The 27444-nt window shown below is 58.3% G+C and overlaps 1 protein-coding gene across 3 annotated transcripts; it reads right to left on the reverse strand.

The window, feature by feature from the left end:
- Positions 1–964: 964 nt before the first annotated feature.
- Positions 965–27127, reverse strand: Epha8 (EPH receptor A8). 3 transcript variants are annotated; one of them, XM_090335603.1, is made up of 17 exons: positions 27034–27127; positions 22814–22878; positions 18279–18942; positions 10343–10498; positions 8964–9299; positions 7380–7504; positions 6965–7127; positions 5575–5668; positions 4865–4932; positions 4059–4223; positions 3729–3914; positions 3415–3476; positions 2699–2908; positions 2218–2367; positions 1947–2137; positions 1536–1700; positions 965–1397 (listed from the first exon to the last, which is right to left on the reverse strand). In XM_090335603.1, exons 1-17 carry the CDS (start codon positions 27125–27127, stop codon positions 1283–1285), a joined length of 3009 nt encoding a protein of 1002 aa, XP_090191729.1. In that variant the 3' UTR covers positions 965–1282. The 3 variants fall into 3 exon arrangements, with proteins under 3 accessions (XP_090191729.1, XP_090191728.1, XP_090191726.1); XM_090335602.1 differs by lacking the exons at positions 22814–22878; positions 27034–27127 and having other exon boundaries at positions 18279–18939; XM_090335600.1 differs by lacking the exons at positions 22814–22878; positions 27034–27127 and having other exon boundaries at positions 4059–4184; positions 18279–18937.
- Positions 27128–27444: the final 317 nt, after the last annotated feature.

Genomic DNA, 27444 nt, shown 5'->3' on the forward strand with positions numbered 1-27444 from the left:
AAAGATATTTACATACCCTGGTGGGCCGTAAGGGGAGGGTCAGCCCGAGGGGGAGGAGCTTCTCAGACTCCGCCCCCTCTGCTGTCTGCTTGGGATCAAGTCTGGGAAAAAGGGTCTTGGACTCTGAAACCTGGTTATCATATGACCTTGGATGAGGCCTGCCCATTCTCCAGGCCTCAGTCCACCATGTGGTACAGGAGGGGTGAGTGTGGGGATGGAGCAGCTCAGAACTGGTGCTCCCTGGTCCTGGGTGTGGTGGGGGCTTGGCAGCAAGAGGTTGGCAAGGGACCTTCCCAGAGGAGGCCCGGGTGTGAGGAGGGCATCAGAGACAGAGAGGGAGCTCAGGGCTCCTGGCCTTGGCCAGGCAAGACAAATTGAGCCAAGGGCCTCTCAGGCGCTCTGCTATGATGTCTAAAAAAAAAAAAATGGCCAGAGGGGCTGGCCGGGAACCCTGTTTTCCTGTTTGAGCAGCGGGGAAGCCAGGTGGAGGCTGCAGGTGGCCCCCAGCAGGAGGGGGGGCCTGGACCTGAGGTACAGCCGGGGGTGGGCTCACCCAGGCGGGATGGGGTGGGCCTGGTGCTGGTGAGGTTTAGAAGTGGCCCAGACTGCAGCCTCCAGGCATGGGGGAGGTGGTGGCGAGCCTCTGCCAGCCCCTGTGGGTGCTGGGGCCTGGGCAGCGTCACACCAAGTTCCCTACTTACATCTTTCATAGCTCATCACTCGTGACCTGTCACCTGTCACACACACACACACACACACACACACACACACACACACACACACATGCAGCCTCAGTCCTAACAGACAAGCACAGGCATGAGAACATGTGTACATCTGTGCCGGGCCCTGGCTGGGGACACACATACAATTACACACATCTGCAAGGGTTGCTGTGACCTCGAGAACACGTCACCACGTGAGCCAACCTGAGCACGCATACGTGCGCTCACACACTTGCACAGAAGCAGCACACATGCACATATACACACACCGGAGCGTATGCACACACATACAGACACAGAGGCAGGTGAGCGACATCTCTGTGGAACTCTGGCTTTGAGGCCCCAGACTCTGGAAGACAAAAAACTTTTCACCCCAGAGGGAGGCAGGTGTCCTGGCCACTCCAGGCACCAAAGGCCGCCCCCCCCTCCAGGGGCTTGAGCTCTGTGACTCTGGGTCCTGTGGCAGCCCTAGTGCCTGAGAGGTGGGCAGCGATGAGGACCCCAGGTGGTCCTAAAGTCTTCTGACAGGGGGCCAGCGGGGGAGGGCCTCACAGCCGCTGTCAGAGGTGCCGGCGGGGCCCCTGGGTGCCGGTCAGCTGGGCCCGCATGGTCTGGATGCTGCCCAGGATCTTCTTCTGGTGGCCCATGAGAGTGATACCCAGGGCACGCACATCCCTGCGGACAAAGCAAGCAAGCTGCTGACCAGGGGCGGGCGGGGGGGGGGGGGAGACTGGCACCGCACCCATCCCCTGAGCTGCCCCTCACCAGACTCTCCCTCCCTGCCACCCAAGGCCCTCTACACCCCTCACTCACTGAGCATTCATGTGCAGCACCATGCCCAGGGAGGAGTAGCCCCCAGCAGCAAAGTGGTCTCGGTAGCGGCCCATGCGGATGGAGTCCAGCCAGTCCCCCACGGTGAGGCCCCCGCCACCCCCACGTAGGTCAAAGCAGCTTCTGGCCAAGGCAGGAGGTGGGCACCTGGGGACACGGGACTCAGTGAGTGGCCTGCCAGGGCCTTGGCTCCGGTTGGCACTCGGCCGTGGGTGGAGAGCTCGCCTGACCGGGCTCCTGCTCTGAGTGGGCAGGGGCTGGGACTCTGGCCGGGGCTGCAGCAGGGGTCAGAGTGGAGCCAGGCCAGGCTTGGATTGAGGCTGTGTCTATTTGGGGGGGGCAATGCTGGGATGGCAGCCCAGCCTCTGTGATGCTGGGGCGGGCGCTGGGTACCTGCCAGCGGTGGCTGTGGCCCTGAGGTTCTCGGGGCTGTGGATCAGCGCGTCCAGGACACTGACAATGTGGGAGAAGCGAGGCCGCTGCGCTCGGTCCTTGTGCCAGCAGTCCAGCATGAGCTGGTGCAGGGCACGGGGGCAGCCCATGGGTGCGGGCAGCCTGTAGCCCTCCTCCACGGAGCTGATGACCTGTGGGCACAGTGCTGGGCTCGGGCCATGCTTCCCACCCAGGCTCCATGGCACCGCTGCCCAGGGGACCCCACACTCACGTCCCGGTTGGTCATATGCCAGTACGGCCGCTCCCCGTAGGCCAGCACTTCCCACATGACCACGCCGAAGCTCCACACGTCGCTGGCCCAGGAGAAGGTCCTGAAGGCGATGGCCTCGGGCGCCGTCCAGCGGATGGGGATCTTCCCTCCCTGTGGGGTGGGTGGACCAGTGGGGCGAAGGGGTGCCGAGGGCTGCCCAGGGCAAGGAGCAGAACTCTGAGGTTGTTTTCCGGTGCAGTGGGGGGTGGCAGACAGCTGCCACCTTCCAACACATCTGTTCTAGGGATGGGCGAGAGTGGGGAGCGGCCCAGGGCTCCCCACATGGCACTTGCTCAGTGCATGCGGGTTGAGATCAGGGCCGGAGACAGCACAGAGAACTGGCGGTACCACTGGCCAGGAGGCAAGTGCACATGGGAGGGCAACGCTCCTGGCTGGGAGGACCCAGGGTGCCACCTGCCCCAGGGAGGGGGGGAGAACGCACGGCAGTGGTGTAGGCGGCGTCGGGGTCGTCCTCCAGTGCCCGGGAGAGCCCAAAGTCTGACACCTTGCACACCAGGCGGCCATCCACGAGGACGTTGCGGGCAGCCAGGTCCCGGTGGATGTAGCCTAGGTCTGCCAGGTAGCGCATGCCAGCGCCCACGCCTCTGAGCATGCCCACTAGCTGCACGATGGTGAACTGCCCGTCGTGGTTCTGTAGGGGGACACAGCACGCCTGGCATGGGCAATGGGAAGGCACTGAGGGCGCCTGACCGGGGGCCAGAAGCCCTTGAGTGAAAGACGAGGACGAAGACAGCTCCTTGCGATGCACAAGGCACTCTGCTGCCTGGGTCAAGCGGATGAAGCGCTGGAGGGCCCGAGCTCACAGAAACCTTGTGGGGTGGGCAGACCTACGACCGTTACTGTCCGGTTTCGGGAGAAAGCCCAGAGAAATTAAGCCCTGTGCCCAACAGCACCCAGCAAATACCTGGAATCTGCTGCTTTGCCCAGCTGGCGGGGGGGGGGGGGGGAGGCACGGCCCAGAGACAGCCTTGACCTGGAAGAGGTCAGCAGGGACCCACTGACGTTGGAGATCCCGCCTCACACCTGCCTCTGCCTTCTCCAGGTGTGTGGAGTGCAAGCTGGGGAAGGGGCTGGGGGCTTTGCACCCCCTTCAACACCCAGACTGAGGCTCCCCCGTGGGCTCGGGTTGACACGTACCCTCAGGAAGACATCCAGAGAGCCATTCTCCATGTACTCTGTCACAATCATTGCCAGGCGGCCTACATGGGGGAGGGGGAGAAAGGGGCTCTTGGTGATGGTGGTAGTGGAGGGCTGTTGATCAGGCGTGCCAAGAGCATGTACCCCAGGGGCTGGGTCAGCACGGAGAGTCCCAGGGAGTCTACATACCCCTCTGGGGATCTGAGTACCCTAGAGTCATGGCGGGGGCGGGGGCGGGCGGGAGAGGCAGAGCAGGGTGTCCTGGGGGGGACACAGGGTCCACTATGGGCAGGAGGGGCTGGCAGGTGACCTACCTCGGGTCACCACGCCCTCGAGGCGGATGATATTGGGATGGTCAAACTGGCCCATGATGGACGCCTCACTGAGGAAATCCTGCCTCTGCCTCTCTGTGTAGCCAGCTTTGAGCGTCTTGATGGCCACGGGCACGTCACGCTGCCCCGGCACCTGCAGCCTCCCATAGCAGACCTCTCCAGACTCCCCTGCGGACCCCGCAAAGGTGGGCAGGAGAGCGGTGGGACCCCCCCTCCCACTCCCAGCCCTCCTACCCCAGCTCGCACACTGTGGCCTGGAGCTTTAGTCCTCCCCCTCGATGATGGCCCCTCTCCACAGACCCCGAGGCTCACCAGAGCCGATGATTTTCTCGATGTGGATCCGAGAGGCTTCGATCTCTCGGGTGAAGCCCCGCCCCGCCCGGCCTGGCTCCTCATAGGTGTGGGGCTCTGCGTAGAACTGGGGTTCTGGAAGCTTCCCTGGAGGGTGGTGCAGTGGCAGGAAGACAGGTGGGGGTGCTGAGAATGGGGAGTAGGACTCAGTGGGGTTCAAGGTAACTTTCTCTCCCAGCATTCCCTGGGGTGAAGTAAGAGGTATTTCGGGGAGTCTCTAGATTTGGGAGCAAACAGCAGGTGCCCCATAGGTGCTGGCCAAGGGAAAAAAAGGGTTTCCATGATCATCTCTTGAGTCTGAGTGTCTGATGAATTTGAGGTAGACTTTTGTTTCAGGGGTCACTTCTATAGGCCCCAAGATCTTCCTAAATTGTTCTGGGGTGGCAATGTGCCCCAAAAGGGCTTCTCTGCAGTGTCAGTGTTGGCTGACAGTGGCTGCTCGATGGACAGATCAAGGATTTCGGTGGGGCAGTTCAGTCCCGGGGGCATGGTGCCATCCATGAGGACAGTGATGGGCACGGGGTGTGGTGTGGAGGTGGGCATCCCCAGATTTGCCATGCTTTCTGGGGTCTCTAGGTTCTCTCTGTACGAGAACCCCCTGAAGCCACACAAAAGTCCTGGTGTGCATTTCCCCAGCCAGAGGGTCCTCAGGGGTCTGTGAACCAGGCAGGGACAGGGCAGAGCCCCTGAGAGTGACTCTGTGACATCTGGCATTTGTCTTGTGGGCCACTGGCCCCTCTCATGCCCACCTCTGGCCCCACACTCACCCTGCCCATTTTGGTAGTGCATCTTCTCCTCATCCGAGTCCTGGAAGGCCTTGCTGTAGCCACAGTGTCTGCAGAGGACAGAGGTGGTCACCATTCTGCTGGACCCAGACTGGATCCAGCCCATCTGGTCTTTCCCCTTCCCCTGGCAGGGAAGTCTGTGAAAGAGCTTCTCCATGCCTGGCTCACTACAGCTGGACTGGCAGCTGGGACAGTCACAAGGCAGTTTTCAGTCTACAAAGCACTGTCCAGCCCCAGCTAACCACCACTGCAAAGTCCCAGTTTAACCCCCACCCTGGGCCCCCCACTGTCTCTGGCGGAGGGTTCTGATATCAATCCCACTATGCTATCCTAGCCAGCCTCTTCTCCCTTGCCTCCAATCTTCACACCCTGGGATCCGAACCCACATTCGGTATTGTTCCTCCTCCACCGCCTTCCAGGCGAGAATGGAATGGGAGAACAACTGAGAGCAGCAGCCTGGATTTGACAGGCCTGGTGTCCATGTGCTGTGTGGATGGCGAGTAGCTTAACCTCTCTGCTCTCAATGAACTCACCTGCAAAATGAGGCCAACTCTACCTGGAGTGTCACTGAGATTAAATGAGATGTTTGTAAGACAGCCAGCCCCAGGTGTACAAACCTTGGCAGGGCTGGAGCAGACTGGGGGGGGAAGGGCGGGGGGGGGCAGAGCACCCAGAAGGCCAGCCCCACCCACCTCTTCTTGCAGATGAGCAGGAGCAGAAGCACCACCAGGCCGGTGATCAGCGTCAGACAGATCCACACAATGGTCCGGGTATCATAGCGGGGCCCTGCAGGGACAAAAGGAGGGGCCTGCCCTCAGCCCTAGCTCCCTGGAGCTGCCAGGTAGACTCTTCAGTCATGAGCCGGCCTGTTTCCACCCACACCCTCTGATAAGCTCCCTTCTGAGCTGGGTTGCTGGGCTGCTAGGCTTCCTGAGGCAGGAGCTTGCTGCGTCCTGGGCTGTGGGTTACTTCCCCTCTCTGAGCCAATGAGCCAGAAACATCCATCCTGCCTGATATTCTCACAGCACGCTCAGGAGGTCCTGTGACTAAACCCCCCACCCCCCACCCAGACACTCTGCCTGTGAGAGAGACCTTCGCATTACTGCACCTTTCAGGTGAGAAGATTGAGGTTCAGAGAACTCAAGTGACTTACTTGAGGCCCCGCCAGACAATGGGATGGAGGAGGCAGAACCTCTACCCCCAATCTGCTCGGTATCAGACCTGTGGGCATTTTAGATGCACAGGTGGGGGCAAGTAGCCGGTGTCCTGTAAGCAGAGCAGCCTGTGGGCTGGAGGCTGAGGCCATCTGGAGTGGAAGGCCAGCCTCTCCGGTTGGGGTGGGGTGAGAGTATACACAGCCAGTTGTGAGACACCAATGAGGCCTCGTGGAAGGCATATGTGACTAGACGATCACATGCCAATGACTTAGCAGGTTTTGTGTAGTCCAAAGGCCCTTGAAATGCCATTTTTTTTTGCAAGGCCTGGGTCTTGAACTCAAGGACTGGGCACTGTCCCTGAGCTTTCTCAAGTGCTCTGCCACTTGAGCCACAGCACTACTTCTTTCTTGCTTTTTCTGTGTATGTGTTACTCAGAAATAGAACCCAGGGCTTCGTGCATGCTAGGCAGGCACTCTACTGCTAGGCCATGCTCCTGGCCCCAGCTCATTGAATGCCTCATTGAATGGGGGCTTGTGAAATCCCAGGACCCCATTGCCTGGGTTCTGACTCTGAGGGGTTGGGGCCTGGGAACCAGCATTTCCCACCAACCCCTGGGATACTCAGGCTGTTCGTGCTGTGGCCTGGGCAGTCACCTGACCCTTGGATCTTCGCATTCCTTGTCTGTAAAATGGGGCTGTGGGCAGCACCAACTCATAGGTAATCTCTGTGGCTAGCAGGACATGAGGTTGTCACGCATGCTGTGGCCTTGGGCAAGAATCTTTCCTTCTCTGAGTCTTATTTTACACCTGTAAAAATGTCACCAACAGCCCTTTTCAAGCCAGCTCCCTCCATATCTGCCAGGCCCTCCCTGGCCTCAAATTCCAGTCATCTCCCCTGCCCCCTGCCCCTCAGTTTCCATACTTACGGGGCTTCCCTGTCTCTACCTCCATGGCCTGGCTGAAGCGGCCACAGCCAGCCGAGGTGCGGGCTCGGACCTGGAACACGTAGCGTGTGCCCGGCTTGAGGCCTGACACAGTGGCGCGGGTGGTGACAGCCTTCAGGGTGGAGTAGCTCTGCATCTCCTTGTCCTGTCCGGGGAGTGGGGTACCAGAGGATGGGGGGCAGGGGAGAGGGGATAGGGTTAGCCAGGCCCTGTTGCACCCTTATCTGCTGCCAGCCACATGTTGAACTTGATCTCAGCCCCCCCTGCACCTTCTCGGAGTACTTTGTGTAGCACCTCTACCCCCTCCCCCCACATCTTCTCATGGTTCTTCCTGACCTCGTGCCCCCACTGCACCCCAGCACCCGCAGTACTTGACCACGAGCCCCTCACCCCGCACCTTCTCGTAGTATTTGACCTCGTACTCCAAGATGATGCCGTTGGGCTGCTCGGGCTCCTGCCACAGCAGCGACACGCTGGTCTGCCCAGCTCGCTCCTGCCGGATCACCACCACCTGAGACGGGGCTGGAGTGACCGGCCAGCCGGTGTCAGGCCGCGGATGGCCCTGGCAGGCCTCTCTCCCAGCCCGCCCCTACCCCTCCTTCCCGAGTCTCAGTCTGCTAGGAGGTGTCAGGCTCAGGTAAGGCTCAGAGGGAAGAAACACTCACTACTCCCTACACCCCCGTCCAGCCCTAGGCCTGGGGCCCTCTGCTCATCTCTGCTCTGTACCTCCTCGGCACCCACCGCCCTATAGGGTTATGCATCCTGTTTCCCCTGGGCACTCTCTGAAGGCAGAGACGGCACACAGTAGGTGCCTAATAAAGGCTTTGGGCTGACTGCCATGAAAAAAATATCAAGTTATTGGAAAGGTCTTGGACGGAGGACCCCTGCCATTCTGGAAGTCAGGTGCAGGGCCCCACCTGCCCCTCCCTTAGTAGTAGGAGTCTGGTCAGTCATTTGCTCTCTCAGGCACACAGGTGCTTCGCACTGCGTGCACCACGCCTAGTCCAGGACGTGCTGGTGGTGTCGCTCCCACATGCTGCCATTCACGAGTCTCCCAGGTGCTGCCTGGGCAGCGGAGAATGGCAGGCTCAGGAGTCAAGCGGGGAGTAGTCAGATCTAGGTTCAAGTCCTCATGTGCCTTTGTGGCCAGGTGGGACAGGGTGCTGTGGGCCAGGCCTGGGTGGTCCTGGAAGCCCCTGGTGCACCTGAGGGAGGTGACATCGATGGGAAGGCTGCCCTGCGTGTCTTCTAGGTGAAATCTGACAAGCAGACTGGAGAGAAAGCGTATCCAGGGGCTGAGCCAAGTCTAACAACTAGCCAGAAGCAGAGCAGTGGCCCCGCTCCAGGCCTGGAAGCCAGAGCCATGCAGAGCAGCAAGAGCAGCAGCTCAGGAAAATGGCCGTCACCGTGATTTGAGTTTTTGATGCCATGTACTGAATCAGTGGCCTGCGCCAGGAGCTGGGGGTACTCTCTGTGCCTCACAAACCCATCAGGTGGGTGCTAGCATTTCCACCACACCAGGGGAAAGCAGAGGTGTAGGGAGAGAACATTCTGGAGCCTAGGCCTATGACACCCATCGCGCCTGCCCCTGTGTTTTCGTTATCAGGGCCTGACTTGCTAGGTGTGGGCTCTAGCCCGAGAGCCAGATCTTCATACCTCCAGCCTCTCTCTCTCTCTCTCTCTCTCTCTCTCTCTCTCTTTCTTTTTTTTTTTTACTTTGAGCCATATTTCTAGCCTGTTTTTGCTTTTCTTTGTTTATTTATTTTTACCTAGGGGCTTTATTTATTTTATTTTTTTGCCTCATCTATTCATGGGCTGTGATCCTCCCATCTTTGCTTCCTGAGTAGCTAGGATGACTTGCGTGAGTCTGTGTGACCCACCCACGTCTTGCTTTCCTCTAGGGAGGAAGGCTGCTGCCTCCAGCCCCCAGCAAGTTCCCAGGCAGGTGGCACGCTGAGCTGGGCTGGGGCATCTTGCCTACCTGCCTGGTTCGTGGTGATGTTGACCACAGCGGCATGGCGGGGTTCGGGGCTCAGGTGGGACACTCCATTGACAGCCTCGATCCAGAAGGAGTAGTTCATGTGGGCCAGCAGGTTGGCCACCAGGAGGCTGGCCTGCACCAGGCTTGTCTGCTGTGGCACGAAGCGGGTGCCGCTGCCGCACGCCTCGCAGTGGCTCAGAGCCCAGGGGCAGCGGCGACACACGGCGTTGTAGGTGATGTCACTGCGGCCACCCGGGTCCAAGGGAGGGGCCCACTCCAGGGTCACGGAGGTCCCGTTCACACTGGAGATGAGGTTCACGGGGGCCGAGGGTGGTCCTGGGGTGGAAGGTGACAGGCAGAGCAGTGTTTATTTGGGCGGGTATAGTCTCCTCATCACCACACTGGAGGTCCATGGTATACTGGGAGCTGCTGGAGGTGAGGCATGTCTGTTCTGCCCTCTGGAAGCTCCTACAGGGCCAGGCCCGAGAGCCCAGCACCAGCCTCTGGCAGAGGTGCCCAGCTCCCACACTAAGTAGGACCACAGAGATTCCAGGCCAAGCCTCTGAATTCTCATCCAGGGCTGGTGGGAGGTGGTCTAAGCCCGGGGCATCAGTGGTGTCTCTCCCCAACATGTCTCAGACCCTGTGTGCCAAATGCCACTGAGGCCTTGGTGAAGGACCACGAGGAACCCAAGAAGCTGCCATGGCTCACAGCTGTGTGCTCCAGGCAATGCTCCCCGCCCTGCCCAGTGTAGGCAGCATGAAAATGCTGCAGGGAGGCGTGGCCATGGGGTTGACCCACTGCAGGGGGTGGGGCTGGGGGCGGGCAGTGGGGGGTCATTTGGAACTTGAGGTCTCAGAATCCCTGCAGGGGATCTTGGTCTAGAAACTAGACCTGCAGGATCTCAGAAGGGCAGATCATAGTCTACAGGGAACAGCAAAACCGGAGGGAGGGTGTGCGCCTCAGCCCAGCCTTTGCCGGGCTCCTGATCTCGGTGGCTTCATGAATGTGGTTTGGGAAAGCTGCCAGGCTAGCCACACGCAGAAGCCTGTAACTCTCTGGCTGCTCATGTTGGCTGTGGAGTCCAGACTGCCAAGGTGTCATGCCATCACACACACACCCTATGCAAGCCCAGCCTGTCTGGATACACAGCCCACGAGACATTCGTGTTCAAGACTCCCACCCCTACCTCACAGGCAAGCCCACCCAACCTCAGCACTGACACCACGGCCACACCGCAGGCCACCCTACCAGGAAGGGCAAATCCAGCTCACGTGTGCCCCCTGGACAGACAGGCACCCCAGAGAGAGGGCAGGAGACACCGTGCCTGGGTCCTCAGCCCCGTGGGATCCGGGGAGGTGCAGTCTGGGCATACTCACGGGTGCAGGCGGCAGACGGTGGGTCCAGGGCGGCACGATAGTAGCTGAGGTCGCAGTGGCAGGCCTGGGCGGCTGGGGCTGCAGAGTGGCTGTGGGGAGGGCAGCGGGCACACAGCTGGTCTCCGGGAGCTGACTTGTAGAAGCCCAGCTCACACGCTGTGGGGGAGAGACAGCTGCCAGTGAGCCAGCCCCCCTGGTGCCCTGGGGACAGGGCTCCTCGCCCAGAACTTCCTGGTGGCTCCTGGCAGGAGCAGCAGTGCAGAGTCATGGCAACAGCAGGTGCTGCACCCATATCCAGAAGCACAGAGAGGACATTTGGCTTATAGGGGACCGCACAGCATGTTAGGGGCAGAGCAGACACCGGAGTCCTGGCCCCACTCTTGAGCTCTCCAAATCCTCACACCACTCCTCAGCCTCAGATTCTATCCTTTGTGGGGACCAGACAGAAAGGACAGGCCCACATCCTGGGCATATTTAGTGGGGTGTAGGATGCAAAAGCAAGACAGGAACTGGAGCTGGGTAGGGAGAGACACATGCAGAAGGCCTTGGTTCCCAAACCTGGGCAGACCGGGATCCCTCCCTGCGAAGACAGATTCTCAGTCCTGCTGGAGACCTAATGCCCGGCCGAGTCCCCAACTCTCTGGGGAAGCCCACTGCAGGAAACACAGGCTGGGCCCTCCCAGACCAGCCCACCGTGGCCAGGGCTGCCCTTCCCCATCTCCTCCCTGTCCTCTCTCCTAGTCGCCACCCGCTTCCCTCCTCCCCTTGCAGGACAACGTTGCCCCCCACCCCTGCCTCCAGCCCTGCCCGTACTCTATGCCAGCTGCCTGTGAAGTCACTTGTTCACTCAATCACTGCTTAGAAGCAGAGCCCTGAGCCAGGCCTGTGCTGGGCGTAAGGACCATCCCGAGCGGGAGCCTGGTGCCAGTCCCTCCAGGGGCAGGCACGTCAGAAGGTGTTTAGCACATGGGACTGTGTCTGGGAGGGAGGCGGGAGCTTAAGTGAGGGGCAGTGAACATGAGAAGTAGGGCGTGCGTGATTACAGGCTGAGGGTCAAGACCAAATCAGCACGTGGAGAGTGGAAACACTCCAGGAAATAGGGGCCTCACAGGACCAGTGCCGGTTCAACCCTTCAGAGGCTTCTCACAGCCCAAACTACAAACCTGACATTCAAAACCCTCCCTGCTGCCGGGCACCAGCTGAGAATTGCGGTTCGAAACCAGCCCAGGTAGAAAAGTTACAGTGAGACTCTTATCTCCAATTAACCCCTCAAAAATTGGAAGTGGGGCTTTGGCTCAAAGCTGTAGAGCACTAGCCATGAGCACAATTGCTCAGGGACAGTGCCCAGGCCTTGAGTTCAAGCCCCACAAATGACCAAAAAAAAAAAAGTCCTCCCTGCTAGATTCTACCTGCATCCTCTTTCACTTCTCATTCTTGGGCCAAACTAAATCTCTCACCATTCCCTGGGGTGATAGGCTGCTTCCAGCCTCAGGATCTTTGTATATGCCATGTTTTCTTGGATGCCCTTTTCACTGTACCCACCTGTTTAATTCCTCTCCTATGATTTGTTTCAATTGTTCCTTCATTGCAGTTTTCACAGACACACCACACACACACACACACACACACACACACACACACACACACACACACACACACACACACCACACACACACACAGGGACTCCCCACCAGGAACTCCGAGGATATATGTGTTCATGTGTTCATCTTTGTATCATCTGTCTCTCCTCCTGGACTGGGTATAGTCCTTACGGGCAGATGGTTGGGAATAAGAACGGAGCTGGTAGGGGCCAGGAGTTTGGCCTAGTGGTTAAAGTGCTTGCCTAGCATGCATGAAGACCCGGGTTCGATTCCTCGGTACCACATACATAGAAAAAAAAAAAAGCCGGAAGTGGTGCTGAGGCTCAAGTTGTAGAGCTCTAGCCTTGAGAAAGTCCAAGGACAGTGCTCAGGCCCTGAGCTCAAGCCTAGAACTGGCAAAAAAAAAAAAAAAAAGAACGGAGCTGACTTATTCACCTCAAAGTCCCTGGCACTGGACCCAGAGCAGAACCTGGGAAGTTTCCAGAATAAGCCAATCCCACAGTGCTTGTTATGGTCAGAGAGAAACCCCAGGGGTTCAGGTGGACCCAATGTCACACCACCAGACAGGTCCCACTTGCATGTGTGGATTCTCTGCTTTAAGCTCTCTTCTGGAAAAAGTGTGCAAGACACTGAGTCCAAGGCCAGTGACTCATGCCTGGATTCCTCACTACTCAGGAAGCTGAGATCTGAGGATCACTGCTGGAAGCCAACCTGCACAGGAAAGACTGTGAGACGCCTATGTCCAGTTGACCACCAGAAAACCAGAAGTGGAGCTGTGGTTCAAGTGATAAGAGCGCTAGCTAGCCTTGGAGCAAAAAACGCTTGGGGGACAGGGCAGAGGCTCTGAGTTCAAGCTTTAAGACTGGTATCTGTTTTACATAAGAAGATAATTTCAGAGTATTGCGTATCTGTTTAGCTAAAACTAGGTTCATGTCTAAAATTCTGCAGATTCAAGGGAAAACCTAGAATCAGAGAAATGACAAGCCCTGAGCAGCTGCAGGAGCGGGGGCTGTAGCGTGAGGGTGGGGCTTAGCAGTGGCAAGGTGCGGACAATATACCCCCACGTTGAGGTATGACTCCATTCCTGGGGAGACTCAGGCTTGACTGGTGGCTGGGCTGCAGGCTGGGACTCCTCTCATCTTCCCAGAGATCCTCCCCTTCTTTCAGTGCCCCCACCCCTATGTCCTCCAGGCTAGTACTGGGGGCACAGCTGGTCACAGGCTCCAGCACTGGGAGCCATGGGGGTGGCACCTCAGCAGAGGCCTGGCAGACCCCTCACTGCCCTGTGGTTGAGCTGGATGCTATCGAAGCCACTGTGAGCAGCAGAACCCCAGCAGCCCAGCAGAGACCCCCCGCCCCCCGCTGGCTGACCTGTGCTAACATCCACGCAACCTCTTCTAGGGACCAAGATCCAGAGCAACAGACCTGCTGTCAGGAAGCTGTTAGAGTGCACAGGGACAAGCGAGTACCCCAGGTGGCATCCAGTGTGCTGTGAGACACTCATGAAGCAGAGGGGAAGACTGCTCACGCCCTTTCCTGCTTACCCCACCTCCAGAGCCCCGTGACCGGGGGCCATGCTATGGGACCTTGGTTTCCTCATGGCGTGCTGGCAACTGCCTGCCCTGTAGGCGCCAGTGATGGTCACATGGGTGAAGTTGGAAGTTCAGGCCCGGCTGGTGCCTGCCATGGATGATGGAACAATGGGAAGGCGTCAACAGCCAACACCACTGGGTTGGCTTTGGCAGTGCTGGGGATGAAACCCCGGGCCTGGCGCATGCACAGCAAGCACTCCACCACTCAACCACAGCTGCCTGACAAAAAGGAGATGGGTCCAGGGAGCGGCAGCGCCCTGCCCGGGGGTCCCAGCAGAGCTAAGCCCCATCAAACACACACACACCTCTCCTCTGCACACCACCCCTGAGCTCAGGGATCCCATCACTTAGTAGTTCCTGCACATTGGCTAATACCCATCTGGCTATAACATGTCAAGGCCAGATTAATCCCCACAATGAAAATAAAATAATCTTTAATAAGAATACTAATCACCAGGCCTCAGGGAGCCCGGAGACCTAGAAGCTGGGCTGGGAATTAGTGGCTCAGACAGATGGAGACACTCTAGGCCAGGGCCTGGACCTGCCCAAAGACCCAGGGTGCTTCCGGACGGCCTGTGAGCCTGTGAATCAGGGCCAGGGGCCAGAAGGGGCTACTGCCCCTGCCGAGGGCACCTTGCCCAGGCTGCTTGGCAGGCTGGCAGCTGCCTGTGGCCCCGGCCACCTCTCTGTTCCCCCCTGCAAAGAGCTGCAGATTTGACAAATAAGGTGTCCACTGGTGGACGAGCAAAGGAAATTAATTCTAAATCAGATTTTAAACACAGTCAGGAAGGCAAAAGAGCTCATTGTGCCCGCTCCCCCTCTGAAACGAGGCTCTGATATTTATAGAAAGATGATTAGGGCCGTGGAGGGTGATTTATATTCTGTGTCCAGGTGACAGGAAGGACGGTGGCTGGGACATCCGCTATCTCTCCGTGGACGACCCCTCCCCCTTCAGAGGAGTTGGGGGAGGGGAGGAAAGTAGTTACCATTTGTCCCTGAGGTCACTGGGTCAGGAACTGGATAGCCGGGGGAGATTTGAGACTCCATCTACCACTCTTTTGCTGTGTGTCCCAAGGCTAGTCACGTCACCTCTCTGGGCCTCCATCTCCCACTGGTACGCTGACAAGGGTTGTACTCTGGGGCCCAATGCAGTCTAAGCAAGGTCTCTGAAGAGCCATGTGACCTGGCAGGGCCCATTTCCTCCAGGGACTTTGCTGTCTCCCTCTGTAAAGTCCAGAGCTGTCCAGAGGTTCTTGGGGGAATTCTGGGGAGTAAGACAACACAGGGAGCCTGGATGGAAGGGGACCAAGCTGCTTGGTACCCCTGCTATACGCAGGTCCTGGGCTCCTAGCACTACAGGAAGAGGCTTAGGGCCTGACAACCTAAGCCCCTTTCTGCAGCTTGCCTCCAGAGAACTCCCCAGCAGGAAATGGGGGCCTGGCACCGGCCAAGGGTGCTGGGACCTTGGGAGACACCCAGGAACCTACCAGAGAGTGTGGAGGACAAACAAGTGGCCAAAAGGGGTACACAGTGCTCCTCCGCTCCTCCTGGGCCTGATCGCCCACTCTGGCTGCCCATGGAGGAGGCGATAAGGCTGCAAGAGGGACCAGAGCTTTCCGTGAGTCAGGTGTGGCCACACGGGAAAGGCTGCAAGGCCAGGCCCTATCTGTGAAGGCCTGGCTTGGGGACCTGCACGGCTCCTTCCCAACAGCCAGGTGGACTGTCACAGAACCCCCAGGCAGGGTGGGGCAATGTCTTCCCCCTCACGCAACTTCAAACAGGCATCAGTTCCCAAATCTCCCTGCCTGCAGCACACTAGGAATTAATATTTTGATAAAACCTGTAATTATCCTGCATCTAGCATAATTACGTTGCATTATGATTTAAATGTGAAACTGAAAATTATGCTGCAATTCCCTAACCCGGCATTGGCATTTGTTATTATTACTTTTTCTTCTTTTTAATGGCACTGGGTCTGGCTGCGGCTTCTCGGCCCAGGGAGGTATGGCTACCTAGGCCTGGAAGTTCCCTCTGCCAGCCCTTGACATGCTGTGGAGGCTGGGGCAAGACCCAGTCCTCTGGGCTCCATCTCCCACCTCCAAGTCCTTCCCACGGGCTAGCATGTTGTAGCACACACGAGAACTGGAAGGTACAGATGATCCAAGCAATTGTGCAGCCGCCTGTCTGCTTGGTCCTCCCAGCCTGTGCTGGGCCAGTCAGTAGCTCCAGGGAACGGCAGTGGGCTTTGGAGAGGGCTCTGTGGACAGTTTGAAGAGTCGCAGGCTCAGGAGCATGGTTGTATGAGATCAGGCCCCAACTCTGCTACTTACATTCAGGGGCCTCAGTTTGCCTCATCTGTGAACTGGGGATACAGTACCTCATTGAGAGGGCTGTGCTGAGGATGGGAAATTCGTGGACTCTCAAAGGCAGGTTCTCCCTGTCCAGGCCCCTGCTACCTGGGACACAGTGCTCAGCAGAAGGCCTGACCTAAGACCTATGAGCATTTATGCCCATGCTGCACGTGGCAACCACCCCACAGCATGTCACCTGGAGACCAGGTTAAAAGCCCCAACCCGTGCCTCATGCCTGTATTCTCCGGCTTATCAGGAGGCTGAGATCTGAGAATTAAGGTTCAAAGGCATTCCTAATAGAAAAGTTCAAAGACATCATCTCCAATTAACCAGCAAAATGATAGGCTTGAGTCGTGGCTCAAGTAGTCAAGTACCAGCCATGAATAAGAAAGCTGAGTGAGCACCAGGCCCTCCATTCAAACATGAAAGCCTCCACTTGGTCAGAGCAAGTACAGGCCTGACTTCAATCCCCAAGCTCCATGCCTCGTCCTCAGGGAAGACTGAGCAGGGGGCAGGACCTCCAATGCCTCAGTTTCCCTGATTGTAGATGGACAGATAATGCCCGTCTTCCCACCCTGGGCTCATGAGCACTGTGGGGTGAGTCCTCGTCACCTCCAAGGACTACAGGGATGCTGTGGGAGTGCTAAGCCGGCAGCAGTCTGTAAGGGAGCCAAGTTGGAGTAGAGGGAGCTGGATACCAGAGGGCATAGAACAAAGCAGACAAGACAATGCCATGGAAGGTGATTTGGGGCTTAGATCCTGGGACAGGTGACAACACATGGCAACTGGGGACATAAGGAAGCCAGAGAGCCTCCACAGAAGGGCTCAAAGGCCTGGCAGCTGGAGGAAGGCCCAGTGCCAGAAATTTCTGATGATGCCTGAGCTTGGAACTGGATGGACTCAGGACTGCCCCTGTGTCATGTGAAGTTGCCAGCCTCCACCCTCTGCTACACTTAGCTCTGTCCTATCAGCACCAAGGGACCTGTTAGGACCTTTGCTGCCTGTGGGGCAGAGGGAGGTGAGCTAAGGGGGATGGCAGGATCTGACCCCTGACCGTGGCTTCCCATTGCTGAGGGCGATCCCAGTGGCTGACAGGGCCCAGTCCTAGTTTTCACCGGGGAGGCTGGGGACAGCTCTGGCTTCTCTCATCCCTGCAAAGGGACAGCTCCTTGTGGCACCTCAGCAGCCTGCAGGTGGGGACAACAATGGTCTCAACAGTCAGGCTTTGCTGTGTCCTGATGGCTGCATGATAAGCGTCCAGCCCCCGAGGACCAGGGAGAGCCGAGGAATGCCAGCCAAATCCAATACTAGCTGGGCACCAGCTGTGAGCAGCCACAGAGCGCTCTGGGTGCCTGCCTGCATGGCCCCACAGGGGCCACATGTGTCAGCTGACCACACACACATGCACACAGCCTGGGATCTGGGTTCCCCGGTTGACCCAGTTTCAGCACACCGAAGGGCTCAACTGTCCTCTTGCTCTTTTCCTGCTGGGCAGCTTGGGTCTACACAGTCATGGTCTACTCTTGACCATGCACAGTGCCCTTCCTGCATGTCCCTCCCTCCCTTCACTTGAGGTCCAGTTCCTTCTCTCTCCTCCTAGTTGACAGGTTAGGGGTTTAGTGGTTTCTAACATAGACTCTGGAGGCACAGAGAGAGTCTGGCTTTGCTACTTGCTGGCTATGTGACCTTGGGCAGGTCATTTCACCTCCTCTATACTTTAGTCTCTCTATCTATAAAACCAGAAGAACAGTGCCTATTTCACAGGGTGGTGTGGTGGGGATTCAGTGACTTCTTACGTGCGTACAACATCTGATATGTGCATATGTTGAGTTCACTCATACATGCTAACAACGAAGTGCTAGCAGCAGAATCTGGCGTGAGTTAGCCTGTAGTATTGTTCCCTAGCTTAGGTATATAAAACATCCTGTGCGCACTTCCCTGTGCCTTTGGAAAAACCATGTCCAGTGCATCAAGGGCCCACCTGCTTCTCTGTCTCTGCCCTGACTCTCGCAGGTGCCAACACTGAAGTTCCCTCCCAGGTCATCTGGCCTCTCCCTCCTCCCAGGTGCAGGGTGTGCGCCACAGAGAAGACCCTTAGGCGGGCAGCCCCGCCCAGGCACCACCCCTAACACCGCGGTCCCGCCCACTTCCCTTTCCCTAGCCAATCAGCAGCCCCCGACACCGCCCCCTCCCCATGCTCTGTCCCATCATCCAGCAGCTCCTCCCACTTTCTTCCCCTAGACACCCTCCCAGCCTCAGTCACTTGGAAGCTCGGTCCAGGCCCCGCCCCACACCCGGAAGTCCCGCCCACTCCCTTCCCCCCAGCCAATCCAGCCACCCAGGCCCCGCCCCGTCACAGGAGGCCCCGCCCCGGCCCACGAGGCGCGCTCACCCACACAGGCATCCCGCCGCTCCTCGAAGCCCGCGCTGCACACGCACTTGCCGATGGGCACCAGCCACTCGCCCTCGGCGCTGCAGTACATCTTGGGCGTGTCCCGCTCCTCCGAGTGCCGCACACACTGGCCCCGCACCTCCACGAGCGAGGACGAGTCCGCCCCGGTCACCGCCTCCGAGAAGGCCGCCAAGTTGCGCACCATGGCGGGGCACTTCTTGTAGTAGATGCGCAGGGAGAGGATGGCGAGGCAGGCGCCGATGTCCTGGAAGGCCAGGTAGAAGCCGCGCTTGCCGAGCGGCCCCACGCCGCGCACCTCGGTGTTGAGCTTGAGGCGGCGCACGCCCAGGTCGGCGCCCGTGAAGCTCTCGTCGGCGGCGATGGTGTCGATCTTGAGGAACTGGCTCTCCTGCGTGCTGGCGCCCAGGTCGCGGTCCGACTCCAGGTAGTAGAGGTTGAAGGTCTCCTTGCAGGTGCCCAGCACGCCCGGCATGCTGTTGCAGTCGCGCAGGGTGAACTTGATCTCGGCGTAGACCCGCCGCGCGCCGTCCCGGGGCACCCAGCTCGTCCGCAGCCAGTTGTTCTGGTTGGGGCTCATGACGTTGCACACCTGGTACGTGTGGATGGGCCGGAAGGACTCGTCCACCTCGTTGATGGAGTCCCACTGCGGGCACGTGGAAAGCAGCCGGTTAAGCGGAGATGGACGGCACCCTCTGGTGTGTGTCAAACCACCCAGGCCACCACCGGGCCACACGACAGCCCCCGCCCAGGAGTCCTGGGGAGAAGATAGATGCCTGAGCCACCTTCTGATGGATGGCCCCTGCTGTCCAGCCAGGCATCTAGGGTGACCTGCCAGCTGCCAACCCTCCGGGAAGGCCTGCCTTTTTTTTTTTTTTTTGACTTATGACAGTGTGGCTTAGGTGCTCAGATGCCATGGGGGCTGGGGTCACAGGGTTGGAGTAACTGCCAGCACTTTTTGTATGGCTTTGCTTGTCCTTGCAGAGCAAAATGACTTGCTCCAGCAGCTTCCATTCGCTGCTACAGGAGTTCTCTCCACCCAACAGAAGAGCCAGGCGTGGAACACTGTGTGTGCCCCATCTCAAGGCCTACACTGGAACTGGCTGATATATGACTCAGTCCTGATGTTTTAGGGGGTCTCTGCCCCCACTCAAAGCTAGGGACACCTAACCCCCCCCCCGGGGTCCCCACTTATGTGAATCCCAAGATGAAGGACTCTACTGCCTTGACCTGGTCAGAGTAATTCAGAAAAGACAAACAAACAAAAACCCAGGCACTCTCCACTGAGCACACAAGGGCAGCCCTGGAAGCAGGAGAGGACTGCCCATCTCTTATCATTGCCAGTGATAAGGGATTCATACCTAGAGCAAAGAACGCTTTCAGCTCAACAACAGAAAACAAACGGTCTAATTAAAAAAATGAGTTCAGGACCTAGATAGATATCTTTCCAAACACTATACCCAGATGGCCAAATAGCCCATCAGAGGCACTCAACTTCACTGATCACTGGGGAAATAGAAATCAAAATCACAATTAGATACTACTTTGTGCTCAGATTTTTTTTTTCTAAACAGAAAATAGGTGTGGGTAAGGATGTAAGCCCTTGTTTTTATTGCTAGTGAGAACATAGAATATCCAGATACCATGGGAGTCAGTATGCCACTTCCTCAGAAAAAATTAAAAAATAGGATTACCATGTGATCTGAGTACATGCCCAGAGAAATGGAAGCAAGGGTTTAGAGGAGATTTTTGCAGTGCAATGGCAGTGGGCTTGTGAGTGTGCTTGGGGACTCTGGGTCTAACTCCAGCATGGCAAACCATGATAGCCCAAATGTGGAAATAACATACGTGTCCACACGGGTGCATGGACCAAAATGTATATTTGCATTCACTGGCATATTACTCAGTCTTTTAAAAAAGGAATGACCTTCTAATCTTCAACATGGGTGAGCCTTGAAGACCTTATGCGAAATGAGATAGGCTAAAATCAAAAGGACAAGCACTGTAGGTCCACTTATAGAAAAGTACGCAGGTTAGTGAGATTCGTAGAAGCAGAAAGTCCTGGGGAGGTTGCACGGGGCTGGGGGAGGGGGAAGGGGAGCTCCTGTAATGGGTATGGAAGTTCAGTTTGTTTAGAGGTGGATGGTGATGGCTCCACAGCAATGACAATGCAGTGATGCCGTTGAACTGCATGCTTAAATGGCTTAGATGGTAAATTTTGTTCTGTGCCTTTTGCCACAGTAACAGTGAGTAGGGCTGACTGTGGCTCGGTCTGCCTAGCATGCTGGAAGCCCTGAGTCTGATCTACTGCACCCGAAATGAGTAAAAAAAAAATGGAAAGGAAGGTGCTTGAAATATCCCCTGAACTACTGCCCCCCACCCCACGTACCCAGCAAGGTGGTGGAATGTGACCTACCTGAGGCAGCCGGGGAGGGTGGAGACTCATAGCCCCCCTCCCCAGCCCTCCTGCATGTGGTGTGTGCACATTTCCTGGCCAGCCTGCCCTTGGGTGCAGCAGGGATCACAGGCAGGGCTGGGGCGGGAGGAGCCCAGCTCTCCCAGTGGTACCACTGGCCAGCGGGGAGCGGAGCCTGGCTCCAGTCCCAAGGGCTCCTAGTTGAGCTGGGGCGGAGGGCAGATGGCCAGATTCGACTGTGACACAGATGCCATGCCATGACTATTGTGCTGTATGTCCTGTGGTTGTCCTTGAACTAAGGATCCTGTGGCTGAAGGTGGAAGGGAGCCCTGCAGACCCTCCTTGTGACGTTCTGGGAGTCCAGAACGAGCTTGCTCCACGAGCACTAGCATGGGCACCATGGGCGTCCCAAGACCTTTCCTGACACAAAGCTGTGCGTCTGTCCTTGTCCTTGCCAGCATGGTGTCCACCCCCAGCCTCTGTGAAATGGGCTCACTCAGGCTCAACTACTCGAGGCCAGAGAATGCAGTGATAAAATTCAAGTGCTGCAAGAACAGGGTGCCAACACCCTACAGGGCTGCCCCCATGTCCCCAGGCTGCTCGCGGCCCCCAGGCCAGTGGCAGAGTCCTTGTCTGCAAGGGCTCTGGGGATCACAGCCTTACCTCCAAGGACTTAACATTTCCTGCCTCCAAGTCAGAAAAGACCCCTGCCCCACTCCATCCCCCATGGCAGTGGGCACTCTGGGAAGCACTGTGCCACATCTGGGGTTAGAGTCATTGTCACAATTAATGGAACACCAATGAGCCTGCCAGCTGCTCCCTGTCTGTTTCCTGCCAGGGGCTTAGATAAATTAATCAGTTTGATCTGAGCCTGCTCCAGCCATTCCACCAGTGCCAAGGACCTAGCCTGGCCTGCCAGCCCAGGAGCCCCTCAGATACCTAGAGAAGCCAGATTCCTGGAAGCCTGGCACAAGAACAGATCAGCTACTCCATGCTGCATGCCACCCCCACCCCTCCAGCTGCCTCTGGAACCCAGGTAGCCGACTCTGGCACACCGTCCCCTGACCTTGTCTGATCTTAGACCAGTATATGGCAAACAAGCTCTGAGTCCATCGCAGCTCCTCTCTGAGCCTTGGGCATCACATGTTTGACATGGGGTTGCAACGGCCTGCTCCCTCCAGCCACTCCTGAATGAGTCCTGTGTACAGTGACAGGCATGGTGCAGGATGTCCCAGTGGATGGAGTTCCCAGGAGCAGAGGGAAGGATGCCGCTGGTTACCAGTGTGCAGTGCAGGCCCAGCCTCCCCTGCCCGCTAGACAAGTGGCTTCACTTCTCTAGCTCCGGCTTCTCATTGGTCTTGCATCCCCCACTGTGGACAGCTGCATAGGGCACAAGCACCCTCAGATTACAATGGAGGAGGAGGAGAGGGAGGCAGCACACTGCCTGGCAACCAGGTAGCTTTTCTGATGCAGATAGCCTTGGGTGGCCCTTCTGCACAGGTGGCTGGGAGACTCCACAATCAGAGGATGGGGGAACCTCAAGCACCATCTCCAAAGGTTCCCCCTCCTGCTAGGCAGGAGATCAGCCAGAAAGCAAGCGCTGCAGGCTCCCTGAGCCAGCCTGGCCAGGACTTAGGGCCAGGAACCCTCTTTGTTCCTCTCAGGGCAGTCCCAGGCTCCAGGATGGAGTTTCTCTTGGGCTCCACAGGCATGGCAGAATGACTGTTCACCATTTACATTTTTTGTGTTTATGTGTGTGGGTCCTAGGGCTTGAACTCAGGGCCTGGCAGCTCTCCCCATGCTCTTTTTTTGCTCAAGGCTAGTACTCTATCACTTGAGCCACAGCTCTCTTCCCTCTTCTTTTGGTGGCTTAATTGGAGATAAGAGTCTCATGGACTTTTCTATCCGGGCTGGCTTCAAACTGTGATTCCCAGATCTCAGCCTCCTGTCTAGCTAGGATTACAGGTGTAAGCCAGCAGGGCACTGCTGCATGTCCTTGGGTAAATTCCTTCATCTCTCTGGGCTCCTGCTTCCCTTTGATATGTCTTAACTTTGAACCTGCCTCGTGGTTCACTGAGGAGAACATTGCTCCAGCACTTACCCCATGAGCCGGGTATGTGAGCCAGCCCCAGTCCCCGTGGATCGTCGATGTGTCCAGCAAGTTCACTGTAAAACGAGAAGGAGGGTGTCAAGCCTCTGTCATCCCCCTTGGCCAGGGTGTGCAGCCTTCCCAGTGGCTCATGCAGTTCAGAATGCCTTTTCCTGAGATGCGAAAGCAGTCACAGGCATGCTGGGATGTCTCACTGCCCACCTGAGGACAGGCCTGTTTTTTATGGGCCTCCCAGCCTTCCAAGAGGTGGCTCAGCACATGCTGGGCCCTTATGCTGAGGGATTTAGATGGACCTCGTGTCGACCAGCTGTGTGCTGGGCTCTGCTTCCTGTGATCCTCAATTGAGCCCCTGATGGTCACTTACTTTTGCTATCACTATTACTAGTTTGGGGACTTAGCTAGAACCCCAAGGTATGGCCAGCAGAGCAAGGACGTGCCAAGTCAGGGTGTGGGCCCAGGGACCCTGCATGGTTTCTGTGACAATGTAAAGAGCCCACGGCTCCTGTCTCAACACAGCCACTTGTTAACAAGTGATCTTCATTCTTGCTCAGCTGTAGAACAGGTTGGTAACATCAGAGGCTGTGGATGAGGGTTAAGAAGCCTGGGGTAACAACTGGGATTAGAGCCTGGTCCAAAGCTCCAGCCTCTGCCCTGTCACTCATGCCGAGGTGCACGGAGCCATTCAGAAGTCAGCATTCCCATCGCAGCCGTATCCACGGCTGTGTGTGCCGGGGTAAGTCCTTCCACTTCTTGGAGCCCCTGCTTCCCCTTCATCTGTCTGGTGGCAACTGGATGAGAGGGCTCACAGCTTTCCTGTTTCCTGGCTTCCACGAACTTCCTTCCAACTACCCCAGACAGCAGGCTTGGGCAAGCCACGGAGGGAACAGCTGAGGCTTCTCAGGACTGTCCCTCGGGAGGCAGGGCCTCCTCCTGCCTGGGACTGGCATAGCTCTGAGCCCGGCTCTCAAGATGGAGACAAGTGTTCTCAGGAACTGTGACGTGAGGATGCTTCTGTTTGCTGATTGCCTTCTTGCTCCCCCCTTCCCACCATAGTCAGGGCATCCTGGATACCAGCTGGAGAGGGGCTGGCAGACCAAAGAGGGGGTGTCTGGGCTCAGGGATGGGGTGAGGATCAGGGGATGGAGCAAATGCCCATCAAGGGATCCCCTTGCCTGCGCCAGCCCCACACACCAGGGGCACAGGCAGAGAAGAAGTCTTCCCGCCTCCCTCCCTCCCTTTCAGGCAATGGAGAGAAAACTGGGTCAGGCAAGCTCTCTCCTCCTGCTGGCTGGTGGGAGGGGGAAGGGGCCCGCACTGCAGTTCCCCCAGACCAGCAGGGGCCCCACTGGAAGGGAGGGTGGGGAAAGGGCACTAGTGGGCTGCCCCCACCCTAACCCCAATCCCAGATGTGGGGCTCAGGCCCCTTCTCCTGGCATAGAACGGGCTTAGCTCAGACTTGCCCCTACCCAGATGAATGTCCACTGCCCAGGGTTGTCCCCAGTGGTGAGAGGGGAGACATCCAGACTTAAGGGCCACCTTCTGAGTCCTTCCCTCCCTGATAATGCCCTATCACATTTTGGGGTGACACTCTATCAGTCCATTAGGGGGCTCAGATGATCCACACCTAGGTCAAAAGTCAATTCCACAGGGTGCAGAAAGCGCTATTGGGTTCCTGAGCTATTTGTTGCAATTCTTTCTAGCTCCTTCTCTGTCCCTTCCCTTGCCTCCTCCCTTTCTCTCTCTGGAACCCATCTCCATCTCAAGGGAAGCCCCAGGCTGGTAAGAGTTGATTGGGGCAGAGTGGAATTCCCACAGTAGGCTTGCCTGGCAGGGGCCGGAGTCCTTGAAGAAATTTAGGCCTGGTCACCGCAGCTGGCAGCTGTCCTGCCTCTTACCTGCCGGGGGTGGAGTCACCTGCTGGCCCAGGGCCCATCTCTGCCTCCCTACTCACATTTGGAGGCCTGGACTCAACACTTTCTGGGGGCTCTTCAACGCAGCACATCACAGAATCCCTCCGGGCCTCAGTTTCCAGATCTGACAGATGCCCACAGGCAGCCCTCCTACGCCTGCTGCCCAGGCTGGCTGGGGGAACCAAATGGGTTTCTCCTGCTCTAAGTGGCACAGATAATTCTTCAGCTGCTCCCATTTGACCGTGGAAGGCATTACCCGATTCCTTTCTTTCTCCAGCACTGACACCTTCCCCATTCCATTTCGCTGAGACTAATACTTAAATTGATTTACATTCCCCTGGGACACAGTGCATGGTGGTGAGGCTGGAGAATTTGGGGTGGTCAGGGGGTATAAGCCAGGATGCAAATGCCTAGGAGACCATGCTAAAGTGGAGGATAATTCACCCCCGAGGGCAATAAGGGGCCATAAGCCTGGTGGGGTTTGGAGGCTGCAGGGTCTGGCCGAGCCCACAGCTCATTCACTGAGAGCAATGGTGGCAGTCACGCGGGGTGCAGTCACCTCTTCCCTGTGTCCTGCACTGTCAGGGGTGGGGGTTACCCTGGGGTTTGCATCCTGTGGCTGGCTGACTTGTATGGGGAAATCCTGCCCAGCTGGGCACTCTGCTGCACTGATGCCATGCTGGGCTGCTCTTCCCACTCCTCCCTTCCCCTCTGTGGCCACATCCCTAGCCCAAAGCTTCCATCTGTCCTCAGATGGGAGCCTGGGAAATGCCCTTCCCATAGACACTGGGCCTCACAGCCTGTGACTTGATAAAGGGGCCCTGCTATCCCACAAAGAGGGTGAAGAAAGAAATCCTTACTCCCAGGACTTTGCTGAGAGATGGAGAAACTGGCCAGCCCTTACCAAACCCACAGAACTGTCCTCTCCGGCCAGCCCCAAGAGCCCTAGGGCCACAGCCCTGTGCTCTTCCATCTGACCTTCTCTTGGTGGTCCTCAGAAATCTACCTCATCACTGCTCACACAGCCAGCCCACCCCCGCCTGCCTGCCTGCCATCCCACCTCTCAGCCACCCTGCAGTGACCCCTGCTCCCTGCTGCCCCAGGTCTCGAGGGGGACTGAGATACATTTCAGTGAGCAAGTCTGAGGGTGCTGTGACATGCATGCATGCATGGATGTCATGTGTGTATTTTGTGTGCATGACTGTGTATAGTGCTGTGTGTGTGTGGGGAGGTGTCCATACCCAGAGTCTTACTGGCCTGTGTCTGCGGAGGTGAGCCCAGAGAGTGTGAGTGTGTGCGTGGCTGTGGGTAGGCTGCCTGAGTGAGTGGGGCTGCTCTGGTGGATCTACCCACTCGGCTGGTGGAGGACCAGTCCACGCTGCAGCTCCGCCTCCGACATCCGCTCTCTCTCCTGCATACAGCACCAGCCCTGGCCTCCTGCACAGCAGGTGCAGTCTAGGGTCCCGGGCTTGGGAGGCAGAGCCCGGTGGCATCACCAATTAGACCTACAGTGTTTGGGGGGTAGGGTGAAATAAGGAAAGGTGGGGATTCCCAATGCCTGTTTCAGCTCTCCTTATCCACGAGAAGTCAACCTTCTAGACCCTTCTGATCCAGAAGACTCTTTCCAGATCTCCCCTCACTCCTCCCCTTCCCCCTTGACTGGCTCACTCGGTTTGGACCCAGGGCCTGCCTCAGTTTCTCCAGCCTCTACTCTCTCTTCATCCCACTCTCCTCTCATCCACTCCTTCTGCCCACGAACCCCCTCTTCTCCAGCTGGTCCTCTCGCCCTGCATCCCTTCTCCCCCACTCCCAAGACACCCCTCATTCCTGTGTGTCCCCCCGCAAGCCGGGTCCTCTTCTCTGCTGGCCGCTCCTCAGTGCGTGGCCCTGTCTCAACGCCATCTGCAGCCCCCCTTTCCTTCAGCGATCAGAACCTGTCCCTCAGCTGTCCCCTGGTGCCTGCTGCGCTGTCCTGTCCCCTGCCCTGTCTCTGTCCCCTCTCGCTCCGTGCTTCTCCTCTGGTCTCCAGTCCAGTCCTGGCTCCTCGTCTCCAGCTCCGCATCCCGGTCCTGTCCCCATCCCGTGTCCGCCCCTGCCCTCCCCTCCAGCCTCCGTCCCGCGGGTCCCTTAGCCCACGTCTCTGCCCCGGTGCCACCCGGCCTCGCAGCCCCGGGCTTCCGGGACTCTGGAGCTCCCCAGGGTCGGGGCCGGGGAAGTTGCGCCGCAGGCAGCCAGCGCGCGGCGCCCCAGCCGCCCCCCGCCCCGGGCCGTCCCCGCTCCCGGACCCCCGCCGCCGCTCACCTTCGCCGCGCGCCGCGGACACGCAGGTGGCCGCCGCCGCCGCGGCCGCGACGACCCAGAGCGCGAGGGGCAGGCGGCCCCGGGTGGGGGCCATGGCCGGGCGGGCGCCGCGCACCCCGGGGCTCGGCCGCGGCGGCCGCGCGTGGCGCGCTCCCTCGTCTCCGCACCCCGGCCGGCCGGGCGGCGGCGGCGGCGGGCGCACACCCCGGCGCACACGCGGCACACAGCCACGCGCGGGCACCCGCGCCCGCCGCCGCCGCCGCCGCCGCCCCGGGCGGGGGCCGGCCCGTCACGGCGCCCAGCCAATCGGCGGCGAGCCTGGGGGCGGGCGGGGGGCGCCGAGCCTGACCGCCGCCGCCGCACGTGCGCACGCTCGCGCCCTCCACCCGCACCGGGGGGACGGCGCGGCCC

The sequence above is a fragment of the Megascapheus bottae genome, chromosome 6, assembly GCF_031878675.1.
Source record: "Megascapheus bottae isolate mThoBot1 chromosome 6, mThoBot2.hap1, whole genome shotgun sequence".
Taxonomy (NCBI): domain Eukaryota; kingdom Metazoa; phylum Chordata; class Mammalia; order Rodentia; family Geomyidae; genus Megascapheus; species Megascapheus bottae.

Excerpts from the sequence above, each read along its gene's own strand:
- Epha8 (XM_090335603.1), bottom strand. The coding sequence starts at position 27,127 with ATGGCCCCCACCCGGGGCCGCCTGCCCCTCGCGCTCTGGGTCGTCGCG. Across the intron at positions 22,879-27,033 it reads GTCCGCGGCGCGCGGCGAAG|TGAACTTGCTGGACACATCG; the intron begins GTGAGCGGCGGC and ends CTCGTTTTACAG. Across the intron at positions 3,915-4,058 it reads CGAGAAAATCATCGGCTCTG|GGGAGTCTGGAGAGGTCTGC; the intron begins GTGAGCCTCGGG and ends CGGGGTCCGCAG.